Genomic DNA, 22,394 nt, shown 5'->3' with positions numbered 1-22,394 from the left:
AACACTATGAAGGTGTGAGAAATAGCATTTCTCAAAGCCAATTCCACACGGTGAAAGAATGTCAAATAGAAACTTGGCTGGAGGGAAGGACACTTTAGCACACGCAGAGGCTACTGCATTTTGTGTTCTCTATTTTGTTTTGTGAATTTTTATTCACTCATAAATTGGCACACATCACAATGACTGCATTCCAAATCGAATCAAATCGCTTAAAGAACTTTAAAGTCCTGAAAAGTTCAAATGGCTATTTTTCAAGCCACAGGCATAAAGCTAATGCACATGCCAAGCACTCTTTGCTAAAAGGCGGGAAGAAGGGCCTGCTCAATCATCAAGGACATTTTAAAAAAGCTTGTCATGCTGTTTCCTAGTTCTCAGCTTAGCTTTCATTCAAAGCGAGTCTCTATTAAACCAGCATTGGCAGTTTGTATTCAATAGTACCAGATTTTCTCTCAAAATGACTTTGTGAAATGCTCAGCTGCTCAGGTTTAATTGGTGTTGAACTGGAACCTTATTATAATATTCTTATTATTATATGTTATATTAAAACAATTTCTGAAGAATCATGTGACACTGCAGACTGAAGAGTCTTGATTATGTGATAAAGTGTGATTTGATTATTTAATTAGCATTTTATTGAATCAAATTGTATTAATTGTCAGCCCTAATTACAATACTTTAGGCTCAACTTTGACATTTTGTCTGATGACTGTATTCGTTGTTGTTCATTCTGCTTCACACTATTTTCTTCTTTTGGATGGACACAATATGCACTGATTTATCTTTAACTATACTATTGACATCAGCTCAATATTCAATACCCCAGCAAGTAAGCTGACCATGTTTGGGCTTGGTAATAACATTTTGCAACATGCGAAAATCATGAAGCAAAATTACTGCTGCAAATACAGAAACTCTGTCACAGGCAACATAACTAATGTGAGCTTGCTAACAGCGTAAATGACCTCATGAAAGAAGAGGGATTTAATTAGTCCTGCTTTATATTAAGTGGCTTTAACTACTTACATTGAAATTAATCATTAGATGCGATGCACTTGTGTGCGTACATGTTTTTACCTTGTGCTTATATTTTTAAAAATACCTGTAATTATGTCTGTAATTGATGTCTGTAATTAAACTGTTGACCCACCTTAACCCACCAAACCTACCGTCAAACCTGTCCCTAACCTTACACTTATCAATAGAAGCAAATAAATAAAATAAAAACAAGTACATGGTAATCTAATATAGAGTTGGTCCAATTAATTTCTCAACCTATTCACTTTTACCCCTGATGTGTAAAACAATCATTTAGGCTAATTTCCTGTATGTGTTTTACATATTTTAGCTGATTCAAAAGTAGTGTTTAAATCTAATAAAAAATCTCCATCTTTATGTGTATAACCACGTATCTTTCAAACTGAATGTTTAATTTAAAACACTCAGTTAAAACAAGAGGAAAAGACTGCGGAGTGCGAGACGGAGAAGATGAAGACGAGCAGAAACACAAAAAATCAAATATTGATGGAGAGGGCACTTATTAAAATTTGAGCACCTATCTGCTTTGGCCTCGTTTCCAATTAATGTCAGGATCATCATCAGTTATATGAAAAATTTAAATCTCTATTTCTTTTATTCTTCTCATTCATTTTTTTGGCAAAGTACCATCAAAGTAAGAGTATAATAACTCCCAGAATATGTGCTCCAATCAGAAATGTTTCATGTCTAGACTTATGCCCATATTTGGCACACCACAAACAAAGTCAATGTCAAACTAGCTTTTTTTTTGCTTATTTTTGTTGAATTTAACAAAAGCAAACTCAGTGCGCAACTAAGCACTTAATTAATAAATAACAGTTAATTCCATTCACAGTAATGACAAAAACAATAAAATAGAAATCCCCTCAATACCCAATCCAACCCCACCCCTTCCGAATGGCAAAAGAAACAGTGATAGACTAAAATAACTGCTTCTAAGCCTTTTAAATTGGTTTAGGATGATTATTGTTTATTTGACAAAGCATCAATCAGACTTAGCAACTTTCCTACGAGATTGCTTGCTTGAGGCACTTTAGGCCTTGCTCACTTAATCAAGCTAATAACCTTTAAACCGCAGATTAGAGCGAAGGATTGTTTATCGCCTGCTCTGGGGATCTACAGTCTCCAGAATCGTGCAGACAGACTTTGAGAGCTAAAGCCTATGGTATTGATCAAACTGAGAAATTAAAGAGTTCACTGATTTACACTAATGGGGTCAAACTAGCAGATTTGTCTGGTTTCTTTATAGCATCGAATTGCTGATGTATCATTTTTGATATTGTTTGGATATGGTATGTGCTGATATCCTTGCTTGTTTACATTTTAAAGCTTAATTTGTTTCATTTGGAAAATTGTATACATCACAGGAAACAAGACAAGCTGAATTAAAGGTTTGTCAGCACTTGCCGCGGTTTCTCTATATTTATTGTTGTCTGCTAACTAAAAATGCTATAAGGGTTCAATATTTGTAAGCAGATTTAGGGACCAAACAATAGCCTTTCAAGGCTTTATTAAGTACATTTCTGTGTACCAGATGCGCTATCCGTGCATTTTTAAAGCCAGTAATTTTAATTAAAACAGCAGTCCCTTATGCTCACCAAGGCTTTAAATTGTAATATTTTTAAATATTATTTTTTGTTTGTTTATTTTGTTTTGAATTTTGTTACATTTTAAAGTGTCATTTATTCTTGAGATGGCAAAGTCTAATTTTAGGAAGCCATTACTCCATTCTTCAGTGTCACGAATTCATCGGAAATCATTTTAATATGCCAAATTGCTGCTCAATAAAAAAGTTTTTAAAAGAAGTATATATAATTTGTTGAAATGGATTTATTTTGTAACATTAACATTTCTGTCACTTATCGTCAGTTTAATGCATCCTTGTTGAATAAAAGTATTCATTTATTTCAAAGATGTCAAAAACTTTTGAACAGCGGTTTATTAAACAGGCTCAAGGTGAAAATGTACTTGGTGATGATTCTCCTCAGTTTGATCTGAGCCAAGTCAAGTCCAGGTTATTCCAGCGAACCCTGTTTACCCCAGCAGGGTCAGTTCTCAGTTACTCCTGCACTATAAAAGACCTTTCACACAAACCAGAAAGATCAATTTCAATCTCCCCAGGACTACTGGATAAGCTCGCAGGAAAACTTTTAGTAACTATCGATGCCACTGGGAGAAACTCTCAGATAAGACTCCAGGGTGTAAATATTTATCTTTTATGATGTGATTCTCATGTTATCTCTCAGGCTGATGCTGCGCGAGGAACCACCCAGCGCGCCTCCAAAAAACATTGTGGCTAGTGGCCGTACCAACCAGAGCATCATGGTCCAGTGGCAGCCACCCCCAGAACCACAGCTCAATGGAGTCCTGAGGGGCTATGTGCTCAGGTATGGTTTCATGTATGGCTTCAAAAATTTTAAGTATGTATAAAATAGATGTCTATACACACCTTTTGGTACACAATATTGAATTTGAATGTAATGTAATTACAGCTTGTAATTTAAACTGTTAAAGATACATATCAGATAGATACGATCATATGTATATCTTTTAGATGCTTAAAACCCTTAGAGATTTGCTAAAAAAAAAAACCTTGCCGTTCAGAGAAATGCATCTATTTTCTAAATGCATGCTCTTGATCTTACTCTGAATGATTCATCTATGCATAGTCAACAACTGATGAATTCAACCTAATGCCAGCCCTTTTTTTTTTTTTTTTTTTTAAGAACCCATTGCACTCATGTACAATGTGTTGCTACTTACATTACAGTATGAATTTAAAGGGAAAGTCCACAGAAAATTAAATTTGTGTCATTTTGTGTCTGTTTTTCTCACCCTCATTTCATTCCAGACTTGTAAAACTTGCTTTCTTCTGTGGAGCAGTTTCTGTTCTCATTGATGTCTATTTTATAGACAAAAATATGTCTTTGAAAACTAAAACAAGAAACCGCTTTCTGGGAATCAAAAATCTGTTGTTTTTCCTGCTTTTTCCAGTAGGTTTGTAAATGACATGTATTCAGTGGTGGTAGGCAAGCATCACTACTACTTTACTGATGCAACCTAATTCATTACATTTTGATTGTATTTTGTCTATGTTTTGATTACTTTTAGATTCCTTTGGCCCTTCTCATTCATCACAATGATTTAAATAGGATAATATTTTACCATACTAATTTAAAAAATACAAACAATAAGAAAATTCAGTAACACTATATTTTAAGGTCTCTTAACTAGTTGCTTATTAGCATGCACATTACTAAAATATTATTATAATAATTGGTAATTATGCACATATTAATTTCTTATTCTACATGACATTACTCTACATCCCTAATTTTACCCAATACCTGAACATAGCAAATACCTTACTAACTAGTAATAAGCACCAAATTAGTAAATTACTGAGGGAAAAGTCATAGTAAATAGTGAATTAGTGTTCCCTGTTCTAAAGTGTTACTAAATCATACTAAGTTATATTTTTGTGTGAATGTTCACAAAACGTTCTGAGTGTATATAAGCAGTAGGATATTTAAGAAAGGAACATTAAAAAGGAATTAGGGAGAATTAATAAATTATGAATAATTTATTGCAACTGGGTGAATAATATGTGATCATGTAATAAATACAAAAGTAACTGTAGCCTAATTACGAGTATTTAAAAAAATTATTTAATCCAATTACACTTTTATATAAAGGTGTTTAAAAAGTTCTTCACTGCAGTGCCATAAAAGAAGAATTTTTTTGACTACATTCAGTCACAGGTTCTTTAAAGAACCATCTCTTTCTTACCTTTTTATAATCTGAAGAACACTTTTTCTCCACAAAGACCCTTTTGTGAAATAGAGGTTATTTATAGAACCATTTATACAAAAAAGGTTCTTCTATGGCATCGTGAAGCACCTTTACATTAAGTGTGTACAAGTACCTAATCTTTGGCATTTATTTACGTAATCAAGATTACATTTAGCCAGCTAAATCCCAGCTCTGTTAGCAACCATATAGCAATGTGCTGAAACTACCCACAATATTCTAGCACCGTAGCAGTGAGGGATGAGGTAAACGCCACTTTCATTTCCTACAAAAAAAAAAATGTAACAAAAGTTCTAGTTGAAATTACACGAGTGTGATAAAGGGTCACAATCAACTTCCAAAAAAAACACATGATTCTCTTTCTCTCACCCTCCCACTCAGGTACAGATTGGCGGGTCTGCCTGGTGAGTTTCAGCTGAAGAACATCACCAGTGCAGAGATTAATTACTGTCTGATTGGAGAGCTCATCATCTGGACGCAGTATGAGATCCAAGTGGCTGCCTACACTGGAGCGGGCCTGGGGGTGTACAGCCAGTCTGTCACTGAGTACACGCTGCAAGGAGGTTAGACAATCCTCACAAACACACACACACACAGAAACACAAACACAAAGTCTCATCAGTCGGAGCGATACCTTGATGTTTAAAATCTTTGAGGTTCGGGTCCAAAACACCGTCTTTCTCATTAAGCTACCGATATCATAAAAGATCTAGAGTAACCATGGGAACCGTAAAATCCATTAGCCAGCTTTACTGCACAGATCGGCCATCTGAAAGATTATTTCTAAGAAGAGTAAATTTATGGACTCTGGGCAAACAGTGACCGTAGCCCATTAATTAATCTAATTTGCTTTATACGCGTGAATTTGTGTGCGCACTCAAGGAAGTGTGGGGGTGTTCTGAGATCCTTCTGCCGTGATTATTCATATTATTTAACGTTGGTGTAATGATACTCCTGCAGAGATTAATAGAGACCCAGTGTCCGCAGAGCCTTCTTCTCGTAGAGACTGGAACAAATGCTTTTGTACACGTGGTTAGAGGCGGTATTTATGTCCCAGTTCAGATTTCCGGACACACTAATGTAACCTTGTGCTGTTGTGTGATTGTGTTTGAAATGAAAAGGGCAGCAGGACGAATCGGAGTGCCCAATCCAATTGAGAGATAGCTAATCTGTACTCAACTCGCCAGGCCTGACCTTAAAGGGGCCATCTTAAGCGCATTAAGTGTAAGCGGCATTGAGTCTTTATGGAAATATGATCTCGTTCTTTCCACTTCCCGCTCAGGCCTGCTGCATAGCACCGATAGGCTACAAGAAAGGCTTTGAATACAAACTGTAGTTCATGTGTATCTGTATGTGATTATCGGTGCCACTGCGAATAATCATTTGAAAAATGAGTACGTTTGTGTGGAAAAAGGTTTGGGTAGATGTTTAATTCCAAAATCCAGGTAGTCACAACGGATATAGTCTCTCTGAGACAGACTTTTGACTGTTGTCTCATTTTCAGTTGGTCCAAAATCAGATTAGTACAAAGAAACAATGGCCAAATATTCAGCATTCAGACATTAGTCACTAGGACTTAGTTTACTTCCTAATACGTACCTTATCTAAGTATCTAAGCACAAACACTGGAAACTTTGGCTAATCCAGAGCAGTGTTATTTTAGCATTATTTATTTAGGCCGCATTCACAAGAATCCAGAGTTTTCCCTATCCATATCTTTCCCAACCTTTATTTATTGTCTTAAGAAATATCTGCGTACACACACACACACACACACACATATATATATATATATATATATATATTCAGTAGTCGTTCTGTTTAAGTTTTGATAAGTAGTAAATTGTTTTTTTTACATTTTTATTCTTTTTTTTCTGTCTGTTTAGCTTTAATTTATTGTTAAGTTTTTTTTTTTTCAATTCCATGCTAAATTGTCTTCCTCTCTGCAGTCCCCACAGCGCCCCCTCAAGATGTGGGTGCCATCGCTCTCAACTCCACCACCATCAAATTCACCTGGACACCACCACCCCAGCAGTTCATCAACGGCATCAACCAGGGATACAAGGTAGAGAGAGACAGATGTGATAATCCGTGTTTGATTGTGCATATGAGAGAAAGAGAGACACATGTTCTGTTGGAGGTAAAAAAAAAAAAAAATTCAATTAAATTTGCCTGGCAGGTTTATTGTCTTCTGGGGTGTGTATGCATGATTGATTGGCTAAATGCCTGACAAAAAAAACAGCGACTATAAATTTGAATTTGCGTAATTAAATCCTTGCAGTGTATTTTAATCACGTTCTGCGTATGTCTTATTGTTATTCCGTATCTCTGTCACAGCTGCTGGTGTGGCCCGAACACTGTCCGGAATGCATTACCATGGTGACCATTGCCCCCGAGTTCCACGGGTCACGTCACTATGGTTACGTTAGCAATTTAAGAAAGTTCACGTGGTATGAGACGGCAGTGCTGTGCTTTACCACGCCTGGCGATGGCCCAGCTAGCACGTCAGAGCTCATCCAGACGCATGCTGACAGTGAGTACTCCTATAAACACATGGGTGCTTTACAAGAATCACATCCACATTCAAGGAGAGTTTAAGCTGATTTTGTTTTTGTTTCTTTATCAGGAAAGATTTGGAGAAATTTAGCATTACATCACTTTGTTTTTGTTTGTGTTTGATGGCTTTGTTTCTTCATCAGGAAAGACTTCAATAGATGCTCTGAAGTGAACGTGTTCGCTTTAGACTAGCTGATTATTACTAGCTCATTCCGTCTGAATGAGAGTCTAATCAGCTAATAAAAACATCACAATAATCAACAAGTAATCCAAACCACTCCAAACCATCAGCTATTTTTTTGTAATAAAAAAAATAATTTCTTCCAGATAAAATATGACTCCTCTAATAATAAATATAGTTTTCTCTCTAGGAAAAAGAAGTCTCCTCAAAAGAGAAATATGCACAGATCAGTCACCGCTTTTCATTTCACAAGATGTAAACTGATGGACTGTGGATTACTTGAGGATCATAGTGATGTTTTTATCAGCTGTTTGGACATTCTGACGGCACCCATCCACTGCAGAGCATCCAATGGTAAACAAGTGATGCAATGATTCATTTCTCCAAATCTTTTTCCATGAAGAAACATCTTACATTTGGTGGCCAGAGGGTAAATAAATAACGAATTTTCATTTTTGGGTAAACTATAACTCTGAGGTTATAGTTCGCTTACTTTTAGCCCGAAAAGAAGTATCGTTTGTTTCTATCTATTCTAAGAGAGAAAACATTTGATACTTAAAAGCAACTGAGACATCCATTAAGTCTCCTGAGCAACGAAAGAGCAACCTCTAAGCAATAAATGTGTCCTCTGGGATATAATGTTTTGCTTGCACTACTGACATGTAAAATCATATTTCACACTCTTGCAGATACCCACACACTCTTACAGACAGTCTGTCTGTTTTTAATTGGAGACAATCGACTAACAGTATGCTCTTTACTTGAAAACTGTCCAACAGGCTTTGAGAAAGAGATCTCTCGGCAAAAACAAGCCTGTTTGTTTGACATTCTAGCCACCAGAATCGATACGGAGGAGAAATTTGGCCCTTTCACTATGCATGCCGCAATTTGCCACGTAATTGTGCTTTTTACATTGCCATTGATTAGTCTTTTCGCTGAATATATATTGGCCACCCAAGCGCTGTTTTCACGTCACCCCACAGGCACGGAGAATCAGCCTTGACTAACCTGCAATCATTGAAGCAGGATCACTCCTGTTAGTCAATGCACATGTGCTCACTATTGATTGTCTCACCGTGTGTGTGCGTGCACTTGGATATGTGTGCAAATTCGCGTGCAGCTGTTAACAGACAATGTAATTTTCATCAGATGATAACAGCATGGGGTCTTCTCTGCAATGTTGAGCCACAGGAGCTTGTTTCCCATGAATAGCTCAATCACACAAACAGGTTAGACACGAAAAACCGTTGCGCACGTATGCGCATTCTCATCTCTAAGCCATCTATTTGTTCCAAAAAGACTGCGTGTATAAGCATTAGGTGGGAAATTCGCTTCGTTTGGTCATTTAACTGGATCTTTTGATTGCGGATCCCTGGTTGTTTCGTACCTTTAAGATTCAATTTTCCAAAGAATGGAATGAAAGCACAGTGAATAAACATCTCTGAATATATCTGTTAGCAGTAGTGTACAGCAAATAAACATCGAATGTGACATTTTTCATAGATCTTTTAAGTACGTTTCACACCTCCAAAAGTAATTGGTCACCGGTAAAACATCTGCTACAATAAAATGTGTGTGAGTATTGGTAATATATAGGAACTTGTGTTTGTGGGAATATTATTAAGTCATTTTGTACATATTGTTTATGAATAAACATATTGTCAGTGTAAACATTATTATTTCTATAATTATTAATAATTGATAGTCTGTTTCTTGCTAAAATCTGTTTGCTATATTTTTTATTAATATTGATATTCAAGTTTTATATTTTCCACTTTCTTTTGAATTTCAGTATTAATTTGTTAGTAACAATTTATTTAGTATTTTTTAAATTTATTTTATTTTTTACATTTACATAGTTCTGTTTATTTTTATTTTTAAGGTTTTTTTTTTTTTAAATGACTAAATATTTGCAACATAGTTTAAGTTAGCAAAATAAAAATAGTAAACAAAATAAAAGGCTATTAAAATCTATTTGTATTTCAAAAAATCTATCCTTTTGGTGTTTTTGCAGTATCTACTTGGCGTCGCCATGCTAACCAGCTAAACCTTGACCTCTGAAAAATAGAATTGAAAATTAATTGAACTGCAATGCGGTGAATTGAATGCAGTCATACGTTCTCATAAGCACGTGATTGATTAACCTGTCAGTCTAGCGTGACGACTCACACTGATAAGGTCTGCCTGACAGTCCGGGGCATGAGGGTTTGCCACGCTCGTGTTAGATCTAATGAGATTGAAGCTTTATCCGCACACATTAACCGCTGTGCTTTTCAGGCAACTGTCATGTTCGCCTGTCAGATGTATTGTCTTGCGGGGTGTGTATGCATGATTGATTAACTACTAAATGACTGCTAACTCGTAAGGGTAATTGCCAACAAACACATAATTTGCTTTTGCCTATTTGCATTTGTGATACAACGGTTCCACGGCAGCAAGCCCTTTGTTGGGAGTATTACGATCTTGCGGACTGAGGGTGCAAGGTAATCCTTTACCATGAGCGGGTTTGAAAGCTTCCATAAAGTGCTGCCCAGTAAATAACAAGCTTTGTTCCACTCACACATACACACACGCACACACACACACACACACACATGCTTGTGGTAAGAGCATTGACAAACCTGCTGTGTATTCACAGGTTTACATCCCCTCGGATAATAAAATCATGAAGCTGTTGTTTAAAGAATTCAGTCTCTGTGTGCTTATCTCTGTAGTTGACCTTCTGCTTACAATAAAAAGCAAGCTTTGTATTCTTAGGTACTCAGAAATGCATAGCATCCATAAAACATATTTAAGATCTACTTAAGGTCCTGAAGCATAAAGACTTTACATCAAAGTATAGTTATTATATTATATTATATTATATTATATTATATTATATTATATTCATGTATGTGTGTTGCAGAACCAGGCCCGGTGACTCAACTAAGCTTCACTGAGATCTTGGACACGTCTCTGAGGATCAGCTGGCAGGAACCGGAAGACAAGAACGGCATTATCACAGGTGAACAGGCTCAATTATCCAATCACAGCCACAGGAACTCTTACTAATCTTTCCAGCGCTGCATGTGAAGGTGTCCCAGGGAATGACTTTTGTTGAAACTAGCAGATTAAGCTGTCATCTTTTCGGTTTATAAAGATCACATTAAACTTGTCTTTTGGTTTCCAGATGCCTTTTATGTATTCATTTATTTAGTTTACCCACGTTTATAGAATTAAAATATGAAAAAAAAACTCTTAATAAATATATAATATATAATAAATAATGTTCTGCTTGTTAATAGATTGTAAGGTAGTTTATGTATTGGGTAGGATTAGCAGAATATGTGCTTTATAAGTACTAAATAAAGGCAAACGTGTTTATAATGGGCGTAATAATAAGCAACTAATTAATAGTGAGAATTAGTCCCTATAATAAACTGGGTAACAGTTTATTAGTACTAATTAAAAGGTTACTCCACCCCAAAATGATAATATTGTCATTAATCACTTACCCCCATGCCATAAAAACTTTCTTCAAACCTTGGAACACAATTTATGCTATTTAGGATGAAAACCAGGAGGCTTGTGACTACTAAGTAAAAGTATCAAAGACACAATCTGAATTAGTGCCATCTGCCTTTAGAGGTTCAATCATAATATTATGAAGCTACAAGAATGCTTTTTGTACAGAAAGAAAACAAAAATAACTGCGTCCACCGGATGATTAAATAAACTCCATGCAAAAAGTAGTCTTGTAGCTTCATAATATTACGGTTGAACCACTGATAGACAGATGGAGCATTCACACAACGTTTTTCATACTTTTCTGTACCTTGACGTAATTGTTTGGCAGCCAATGGGACAGTCACAAGTCTCCCAGTTGTCATCCTAAATTAAAAAAATTACTGAAAAATTACTGAGGACAAGCAAAGCTTTTACGTGTTTGGAACGACATGGAGGTAAGCAACACTTTAAGCACATATTAATGCTTACATCTCTAATCCTACCCACTACCTAAACTTAACAACTACCTTACTAACTATAAACAGCAAATAAATAATTTACTGTGGGAAAAGTCTTAGTTAATAGTAAACAAGTGTTACCTATTCTAAAGTGTTACCATAAACCATTACCCGGAAGTGTAGTTAAGTTAGTAGCCTTCTTCTACTTCCTAACACCACTCTGTAGTCTGTGGTGATTAACTGTAAGCTACAGTGGTTGATTCTCTCTGCATATTTCATGTAATTTCATTTTCCGAATGCATGCAAAGAGCCACTTATAAGAGACAGCTACTGCCTATGTAGACAAAAAGCAGCAAGGCGCTTCAACCTATGGAACAAAGTTTAATTTTCTCTTTCTTCTCGTCTCATTGCCACCTCTCCATAGGTTACGTCTTGTGTTGGGAGGAGGCCAGTCAGAACGAAACCCGCGTATCTCAGACTTTGTCCAATTCGACGCTGACGTACAAAGTGACCGGGCTCACTTCGCTCACCACATACACTCTGCAGGTGGCTGCGGTGACACAGGCCGGCACCGGTGCTGCCACCTCGTCGAGCATCTCGACAGGACTGCCGCCAGGTCTCCACACTCTCAAACAAATACACACTTCAATGCTAGCATCACTTTAATGCATCAAATTCTCCCTCGGGGATCGGTGATAGTCACCGTGTTCAAACTCGAAAGGAAATTCAACACATGAAACAGGATGCCGCAGTGGGGCGCATATTTCACATAGACCAGCAATCCGAGACACAGTCAGTAAGACTGTAATACATCACACAGAGTCAGTATGAAGCTCTTGGGGCCGCTGTGTGTGTGCGTGTGTGTTAGAGAGAACATGAAATAAATGATGATGACCAAAAGCCAAGCTACACTCATTATCTCCCACTGATATGCTGTGGAGTCAGGAGAGAACGAGCTTTATCTACTGTTGAATGAGCCACCGTGAACCACCCAAATATCATTATCAATCCATTTAATTACCAATTAATCATATACCCAAACACAATGTGCGCTGCTGTACACAAAACCTAATTGACTCTGAAGTGAGTTATGGGCCCATTTACAGGAGTTTTCTTTGAAGGATAATGAAGACGCAGGATGGAGAAAATAGACAGAGAGCAGAACACAAAATGCAGGGAATGTTTCAATTAGAGAAGCTTGTGAGTTACACAAATATGTTTTGTTGTGTTGCTGAACAGAGCTTCCTGGTGCACCCTCCAATCTGGTCATCTCCAACATCAGCCCTCGCTCCGCTTCCATAAAGTTCCACCCCGGCAGTGACGGCAAAACTGCCATCTCCAAATGGATCATAGAAGGACAGGTGTGTAGGCGTGTGTGTGTGTGTGTTTGTGTGTGTACAATTTTAAAAGTTTAAATTGCCAAATCGTTTTTGGCAAGTGCTAGGCTATACCACAGTGGCTAAAGGGTTAACAAAGCAGTAAATTTGCAATTAGTAGCCATTTGCTCATACAAAATGGTTAATTTTGCCACCGATATTATTATTCTGCCTACCTATATTTATATAAAGGCGTAGTTTACCCTAAAATTAAATGTCTGCCATCATTTACTCACTCTCAAGTAGTTCCGAACCAGAACGCAAAGGAAGATATTTTGAAAAATGTTTGTAACCAGGCTGTTTTGTGTTACGGTAGACTTCCACGGTAGAGAAAAAAATACTATGGAAGTGAATGGTGACCCAAAACTATCTTCCTTTGAAATTCATACAGGTTTGGAAATACTTGGGGGGTGAGACAGAATTTTGGACTAACTATTTCTTTAATCTGGACAAAATGCTTAGCTTTGCCACAAATATTAATATCTCTGCCTAGTGGTTAATTAGCTCTGGACAAAATGGTTAACTTTGCCACAGATATATTCTCTCTGCCTAATTGTTAATTTTGCACCAGATAAGAATACTCTGTCTTCCTAATGGTTAACTTGCTTTGTCCAAAATGGGTAACTTTGCTACAAATTTTTATATTGCTGCCTAATGGTTTATTTAACCAAACTTTGCTGCAATTATTAATATTCTCTTCTGCCTAATTGTTAATTTGCTCTGGACAAAATGGTTAATTTTGCCACTGTTATTAATATTCTGTCTGCCTAATGGTTAACTTTGCCGCAAATTGCACTTGGCTCATATAAAAAAAATATGTATATAATTAAATATATAGTTTTGCTTTGCCACAAATGTTAATAATTTGCCTGTTGAATGGTTGAATTTCTCTCACAAAAGTATTAATTTTGCCTTGAAGGGCACTTTTCTTTTTGAAAAAAATCGTACCTTTTCCACAAATTGCTGTTTTCTCTCTGCAAAATATGTAACTTTGTGACGAATGGCAATTTTCCTTCTGCCGAATGGTTAACTTTTCCACAAACAGCAATTTTCTCTCTGCCAAGACCGCTCTATGGAATATGACTTTTCAGTGTATGTGCTCAAAAGTATATATATGTGTGCGTGTAAGTATTTGTGTGTATTTGTGGGTGTGTGTTATGCCCTTGTCTGGCAGGCTGTGCTCCAGTGAAGATGCTGTTGTCTGGCAGGTACTTCATCTCGAGGGAAAAACAGGCTTGCTCTTGCACTAAAACATCTTCCCCTGGAGAAAACGCACACACGCAAACACACATGCAAGCTCACACTCCGTATTTGACATAGTACGAGCAGGCTAAGGAGATGTCATGCACCGTGTCTCCCAGCCCTTTAGGTGTGGTGTGTGTTTGTGTGTGCGCACATATGTGTTAAGCCCCTCTTGGATGGCGTCCAGCGCTGTGCAGCGTGAAGAGAAAAACTCCTCCTAATGAGATCCCTCTCTTTTCCCCTTCGTTTTCTTCGCTCCTGTCTTTAATACTGTTTAATCGAGGGAGAGCAGGAAGGAGGGAGTCAGAGGGAGGGATGAGAGAAGAGAGAGAAGAAGATTAGAGGTACTGAGGTGGCACTAATGGGGTCTTAAGTCTATGGGTTAGAAATCAGCTTGTGTTGGGGTGTTTTTTTACAGATGACTTCTTCACAGCTGTATCCTGGACCAGGTCGGTGGCCGATTCCGATTCCCTTTGTAATCTTTTCACCTTTCCTGTGCTCAAACAGTGCTGCACAAAACATGCTGTGTAGACGCAGTGTTTACACGGAAACCAAGTACTAGTTGTTTCAACATATGGTTTGTAATATCGAAAACCAGCCCAATCAGAAAGAAAATCTAGTGTTAAGAAGTCAAGGGTCAAGATCCGAACTAAAGACACTGATCACCACAATGGTGAGGCAAAACATTTTCAATAAAATATAAATGTTAATTCTCAAAGATTTTTTTGTAGAGGTGTACAGCTGGCAGTGTTGTTTAATCATCTTCTGCTGTTTTATTTCAGTTTATTTCATCTAAGGTGGCTGTCAATTGTTGTTTCATTTTCCCAAGTCTTTCTACTTGTTAACAGCAGCTGTTCATCATTGGCTAAATTCCCTAATTAGTTTTCATTCTCTCTGTCAGGTGGACTATATTAGTAAACTCATGTAGGGAATAGTGAATGAGGGTGTAGGGTGTGATTTGAAGTGTCGACTCTGAGCACTGTTAATTCACAGGACAGCAATTTAATTAGGTTAATATATATATTCGTCATATGGACAACCTTTTTTAAAATACACAGAACGTATTTATTCATACAGGTTTGGAATGGCATGAGGGTGACAGAATTAACATTTTTGGGTGAACTTTCCTTTTAAATTCCCTAGCCCATTCTGATGAATGATAGTGCGAACCGTGAGGTTGGCCGATCACACCAAAGGTCATTTACATATGGAAATTTGAAAAATGCAGTAGCCAAAAACAGTCAAAGGGTCAGCGAGAGGCTGGGAAATGTAAAATGATGACTGTTTTCTGTGTAAGAAACCTTGACTAACATTATAAGTGAACTTCAGTGGGAAATTGCAATGCTTTAGAAGTGTAGAATATGGACCCTTTTAAGTATTTTGACAGTTTATACATGGTAATGATAGGAAAGAGCTCACTGCATGATATTAATCACAGGTTGCTCTATGGATAAATGGAAGCAGCTCTCAGCGAGGTCCTAGAGGAAGCGCGAGTCACTTGATTGTGACATGTTTGAAATGATAAGCAGTTTTTGTTTGCAGATAATGACTGGCTGCATTACCCAGTGTCTCTTTGTAGATTTTTTTTTCATGTTGTGGATCCACTTTTTAATTAGCTCATTACCTCATTACGGCCTTATTAAGATCAAGGTGGGTAAAAAAACGAGCCCTATCAGGCTCTTGCATGTTATTGTTGAGAATCTATAGCATCTTGCTTTTGATTAGTGAAAAGCAAAAAACATAAAGCAGAGAAAACAAAGCAAGCATGCCTGATATGGGTCTGCACTGCGGGCAGCTTGGTTTGGTTTGCTGTTTCTTTTCACTGTCAGTCTAAAGCTTTTCTATCATCAGCTCTGACTGCTGAATCTGACTCTGTATATTTGGAATGACACTCTGCAATAATAGGAGTGAGGGATGCAGGAAGTGTACTATACACAGCGTGGGGGACCAAGATTTGCCCATATTTCCAGTATACATCAAGTGAAATCTGATGTGAAGTATAAGCTATCTTAACTGTAATCTTAACATCTAATTTGTGGATTGTCATGTTGATGTCAGTCAAACTACCCAGATTTCGGGCATTTTTTACTTAAAACTGGATTATAAATGTGAAAAATATTTCTATGCTTTGACAAGCCGGCAGCATATCGTGATTGCCGGTTTCATCTCTTTTTTGGTTATATTTTCAAATTAGCATACTACCGTACTGCTTTTACTGTTGCTGCATTAAACAGCATGCACCGTTTTTATATACGTAGAATACAGGGAAATAAACACTTGTGGGCTGCATACGGGGACAAAGTTAAACTTGTTAAAATATCTGCTATAAAATTGTATTGAATAAATTTTGTTGTTGTTGTTTATCATGATGACTCACTCTAGATTCTGAATAGCTCTTCAAAAATCACTCTACTAAGGCCACATTCACGTTTATGTTCTTATAAAACTCTGTAATAATAATTATAATTGATAGGCCTTTATTGTTCCGTTCTGTTCTGTTCTTTTCTATTCATATTATAAGTGCAAAATAACAATTATTACTGTTCTTATAACAACACAATAATTACATATCAAATATTAGACAAACAATGCAGACATGTATTACTATTGTAGTTGAACTGTTAACTATAAATATATAGTATGGTGATGATAATAATAATGATACATTAATTGTATAATTACAATACGTATATTTCCATTGCGACTGATTACAAAAAGATAATTTTTTTAGCTATTTATGTAATTTTAGATAAAATTATATTAAAAGTTAATTCAAAAAAGACTAACTGCCTTGTATCTTTTATGAGGATTGATGCAGCATTTTTTATAAAATAATTTGTCATCTCTGTACTATTGGAAAAAGTTAAAACAATGCACCTTATTTATGTCTCTTGCCGGTATAAACGTGCTTTGACTGCAGTGACTACGATGTATGTCATACTAGATATTGTTTTCCGTGTATGTGTGTATTTAGCCAGCGTATTTAAGTGAAAATCATTCTGTGTTCACAGGTGGGGACTGTGGGTGAGGACGAGGAGTGGACGCTTCTGTACGAGATGGACAGTCCTCCAGCCTCAGACACTCTGGAGATTCCCAATCTCATCCCATTTACTCAGTACAGGTGAGCTTTTCGCTCCTTCCCTGAATGAAAAAACACTTTCCCGTCAATCTAATGAACTAAAATGTAGTGACAAACGAACCCAATAATGTGAAAGTACCTTCACAAACCTGTTGAGTGTTTTGGTGTTGGTGTATACAGCAGGAACTCTGAGTAATTTCAGCTGGTTATGAGCTTTCGGTATTAACTAAACGAAAGTTATACTTCCAGCTCTCCCTGCGTTACGTGTCTCCAACTATTTTTTTTTCATTTGTTCTTCATTCTCTCTCTCTTTTTCTTTCTCTCATTCCGCTTTTCTATTTCTATCCTTAATTGATTTTCTGAAGGTCCTGTGGAAAGATTGTCTTCTGATTCTCAGCACACTATCTTGTCCTAAAGGGATTACAGATGATCAGAGGCTGTAGAGATCCGTTATCCTGTCCAAAATCCCCATCCTTCGCTACTTAAGAGCAAGATCTGAGAATTTAAAATGCTTTTTTTTTTTGTCTCTCCCCACTTATATACTTCTTTTAGGTTCAGGATGAAGCAGGTGAACATTGTGGGTTCGAGTCCCTTCAGTCAGCCTTCTCGTACGATGCAGACCCTGCAGTCCAACCCAGATGCGTCCCCGATGAATCTCAAAGTGTTTTCTGCTAGTGAAACCAGCCTGAGGATTCGCTGGGAGGTGAGGAACGGACACACATATACCAAATAAAGGTTTTCTATAGCACTTTATTTTACAGTTGCACCTATTAGCATGCATATTGCTAGAATATTAGCCATTTATTAGTGCTAATGAAGCACATATTAATACCTTATATTACTACATCCCTAATCATACACAGTATCTAAACTGTACAACTACTTTTCTAACTATTAATAGGCAACACATTAAGAATTTATTGAGGAAAAGTCGTACTTAATAGTTAATAAATGTGTCTTTCACAATACTGTGAAAAGTTTCGGTTCAGTGATTTTTTTTTGATGATAGAAAGAAATTAATACTTTCTTATTTAGCAATGATGAATTATATTTAAAAATTAGTAAGCACCCAATCACACTCTGATATTTCTCAACTTTGCCATCACAGGTATATACATTTTCTTGCTAGAAAAATAGCCACAGAAGCTGACATGGCAGTAAATAAAAACTCAAAACAGGTATAAATAACACTTTATAATATAAAACGTATATTTATATTTATATGCACCCCAAACAGAGTAAACCCTCATTTTGACCGAATGTCTAAACAGTTAAATGTAGAATCTAATGTAGACCATGAAGAAATTGATCCAGACACAAACAAGAGTTTTGAATTCGTTTATTAAAATTAGCAATAAAATCAACTCTAAAAACATTTTTTTTGATAAATAAAACCATATATAATTATCGTCAGAAAATACATCAGTTGTAAATATTGATATAATGTATACTACACATGTATATTAATTAACAAATGAATATTATTTTTAATTATATCATTAAATTTTAGTATTTATTCTTATGCACCCCTCCAAACATTTACCATTTGTTATAAATACCAAACTCTTAAACGTTTCTTTTGTTGCATCGAAAGCAAGTGTTTCTGAATCTGGTGTGAATGTTATCATAAAAAAACGAACCCTCCAGAGATTTATGCACACTCGCAGAGATGGACACAAATAGTGTCTGTTGCGCTTCTGTGCGCACACTTTATAGGTGAAGGATATACTGGAAGAGGTTGACAGCTTATTTTTCCTGTCTGTTTTTTGCTATCAGGAGCCATAGTGTCTGTCAGTATCAGATGTAATTGCTGTTATTTTCTCCTTCAGTTCTCCTTTTTTCCCCTCTCACCTTTTCAAAGCCTGAAGAGCAATCGAAGAATTTGAGTTGTAGAGGCACATAACATGAAGGCTGTCATTTCATAAGACAGGACTCCATTTAATCTAAAAAACGGCTTCTGCGAAGCCTCCGCTGGTCGTAGTAACACATTTGTGGGGTGCTGGTGCTGAAAAAAATGACCCTCGGGACATAATAGTGCTTAATGCAGTACTTTACAAGCGCTGAAAACGAAAACAGTGACCTCTAACCCGTTTTTATGGATAGTCATTTATTACACTCATACCAAAACTTCTATGCAGCTGTCACTGAAGAAAAGGTTATATTTTTACCGCTCTTCTGTCATTTACCAAGCAACCCAAGTTTCTTAAGTGTTAATGTGTTTAATGAGGAAGATGAATGATGAGGCGTTGCTGTGGAAATGCTTTGAGCTTTAGAAGTATTTAGAAAGCAACACTTATTAGTTTTCATTTACTAAACCATTCTGACATTGTGTGGAGTTATGCTGCCTCTTTTTCATTCAATCAAAAAACGCAATATGTTTGATTGAACAAAAAAGACATAAAAATATCAAACTGAAAACAAGCCAAAGTGAAACAAGCTTATCACGTTATACAAGTTAATATAGACAAATTAAAGTTTTAAAGTAGTATTTTTATGTATATATATATATATATATTATATATATATATATATATATATATATATATATATATATATATGATTCGTATCATAACATGATCTTACAAGCAATTAACGATTAGCAGCTTATTGCGGAGACCATAAAGACTGAAACATTGATTTGGCTCAAGAAAGATACATCGGCATCCGTCAGCTCGCCAAAAGCATTTTAATAGAAACACTTTCAAGCAGTCAACGTCCTGAAGCTGTGAACATCGTAAGGTTTCGAGTGTGCATTAAAGTACTAGGCGAGCAACCATGTGCGAACTCTTGGCATCCGAATCTGGAAAATGTCTCCGAGCCGTGTGCCAATGTTCAACGCACAGCTGAAGCAGGCGAGGGACTGAGCTGCATTACAGCCAATTTCAAATGTCATTTAATTTATGTTTATGAGGAGATTAAGGAACTTCCTTTCTGTTTGCTGCACACAATTTGACGCTTGTGAAGGTTTTCATTCATCCAGATCATCATAGAACTTAGCCACCGGGATGAGTCATGAAACGTTTATTTCTAATTCCTGTTGAGTAAGATTAGCATGCAGAAAATTAGTTAAACTTTTTCAGCCCTTAAATTTCAGCACCATTCCATTATAATTGGCCAAATTGGGTTTGGAGAACCAAAGTTTCTCTCTCTTAATTTAATTGAATTTAATACAAAAATGTAGGGAAACACATTAATATTGTGAAATACCGTTACAATTTAAAATAAATGTTTTCTTTTTGAATGTAGTTTAAAATGTAATTTCTTTCATGCGATGGCAAATTTTCAGCATCATTACTTTAGCCAGAAATCATTATAATTTGCTGATTATGTGCTCAAGAAACATCTCTTATTACTATCATTTTTTACATTTTATTGTTTTGCTACTTAATTTTTTTTAGTAAATAGAAAGAATTTGAAATTGAAATCCTTAGCAACTATGTAAACATTTTTATTGACACAAATTCTTTATTGCCAAAAAAAATAGTTTATTTTCTTAAAAAAAAAAAAAAAAAAAAAAAAAAAAAAAAGGGTTTACATTATATAAAAAAAAAGTAAATCATTATTGTTTGGGGGAAATTTTATAAAAAAATATACAAATATTTAAAATATGTGAGGCAGATCTGTTACTGTTTTTTTGCAATGAAATTCCAGTTCAGTTTTTGGTCTTCTTATTGATGTAGGTTTATCAAAGTCTGTCCTGCTTCGATGTTTTTCCTCTTCATGTTTTGTAGCCGCTTCCAGAGGCAGCTTATAACGGAAATCCTGAAAGCGTGGGTTACCGAGTACGTGCGCAGAGAGCAGACGGGCTCGGGCAGCCCCGGATGGAGACGGTTTCTGAGCGCCTGTCTCTGGAAGCGACGGTGGAGGGACTTGAGGAGTGGACGGAGTACGAGCTCAGCATTCAGGCCTTCAATGGCATCGGGCCTGGACCCTGGAGCAGTCCTGTGCCGGGCAAAACTAAAGAGTCAGGTGACAACATTTTCCACAAAGCATGCTTGCGTTAGAAACAGCGTCGTTTGTTTCAAAGTTTAATGGCATGCATGTGAGGAAAAGAAATAAAACTTGTGTCTGTTTTGTGTGTTACCAAATGAGTTATGGTAATTTAAGCATCGTTGAGTTGATGCGTTACAGTCACATTTCCATTTTGATGTCAAGTATAGATCAGATACTTGCATTGAATTCTTACAAAAATATGTCTGTTCGTGGTTAAATTAAAGTTACTGAATTCCTCAGAAGCTCCAAACGAGCTACAGTTTAGCCAGCACCCTACTAGCCGATTTTTAGTCGCAGGCATCATTTACATAGCCGTTGGAGACTCAGATGGAGTCTATGCCCGAGGCCACGTCTAACAGCGGGTGGGTGTTAGCAGCTCCACTGACTCCCTGCTGAGTTAATGATCCTGCCGACCCCTAGACAACATCTAGAAAGTTTGGCAGATGGTGGGGCGGGCACTTGTGGCCTTGGTGGTGACCACTTACAGATTTCAAACATCCGATCCTCCTTGAATTTTTCTGTTGATTGTGGTTTAATTGCAGAGATCACACTCATAAACTAGAAATGAACTATTCGGAATCTAGGGGTCAGCACTTTTATTCATTTTGTATTTTTTGAAAGGAAGATATGTATACTGTTTTAAGAATTATTTTGCTTGAACTGATCGAAAGTGACGGTGCAGACTTTTACGTTAATGGAAAAATATGTACATATTAATAAAAAAGTTCTTCTGAACAGTAGTGCACCTAAAGAAAATTACATCTTGACCTTTTGTGGATTTTACATGTTTTCAAGTCTTTTCCAGTTCTGGAAATCAAACTTTTTTAGGGCTGTAGAAACCCTGCAGTTAATATTAATATATAACACAAATTAATATATCTTTGATCATTTCCAACCCTGCGTAGACAGAACTGTTAATGTCACCATTTTAATAATGTCCTTACTACCTTTCATTTGCTTTGCAGGATCTGAAAGCTCTTGGATTTTATTAAACATAATTGTTTAATTCACGATAATAGGACGAGTAATGACAGCATTAGACAGATTAATGACAGAATATTCATCTGTGGGTGAACTGTCACTTTAAGAAAAACTGAGTAACTTGATTGAATAATTTTTCCTAGCAAACACTAAAACACAATTTCCTGCCAGCACCTAAATAACTAAAAGAATAAGAA

The 22,394-nt window shown here is 36.4% G+C and overlaps 1 protein-coding gene across 4 annotated transcripts in view; it reads left to right on the top strand.

Annotated features, from left to right (window-relative positions):
- sdk1b (sidekick cell adhesion molecule 1b) overlaps nt 1–22,394 on the top strand; it is a 167,320-nt gene that overhangs the window by 117,032 nt on the left and 27,894 nt on the right. For all 4 annotated transcript variants that reach the window (XM_043220344.1, XM_043261425.1, XM_043253963.1 and 1 more), the window contains 10 exons: nt 3,282–3,422; nt 5,227–5,408; nt 6,795–6,910; nt 7,183–7,378; nt 10,488–10,586; nt 11,951–12,142; nt 12,766–12,887; nt 17,156–17,265; nt 17,776–17,926; nt 20,955–21,192. In XM_043220344.1, coding sequence (XP_043076279.1) covers nt 3,282–3,422; nt 5,227–5,408; nt 6,795–6,910; nt 7,183–7,378; nt 10,488–10,586; nt 11,951–12,142; nt 12,766–12,887; nt 17,156–17,265; nt 17,776–17,926; nt 20,955–21,192 — 1,547 coding nt within the window. The remainder of the gene's footprint in view (nt 1–3,281; nt 3,423–5,226; nt 5,409–6,794; nt 6,911–7,182; nt 7,379–10,487; nt 10,587–11,950; nt 12,143–12,765; nt 12,888–17,155; nt 17,266–17,775; nt 17,927–20,954; nt 21,193–22,394) is intronic.

Source organism: Puntigrus tetrazona, chromosome 1 (assembly GCF_018831695.1).
Source record: "Puntigrus tetrazona isolate hp1 chromosome 1, ASM1883169v1, whole genome shotgun sequence".
Taxonomy (NCBI): Eukaryota; Metazoa; Chordata; class Actinopteri; order Cypriniformes; family Cyprinidae; genus Puntigrus; species Puntigrus tetrazona.
The sequence above is the reverse complement of the archived record's forward strand: the minus strand, read 5'-3'. Positions and strand labels throughout refer to the sequence as shown.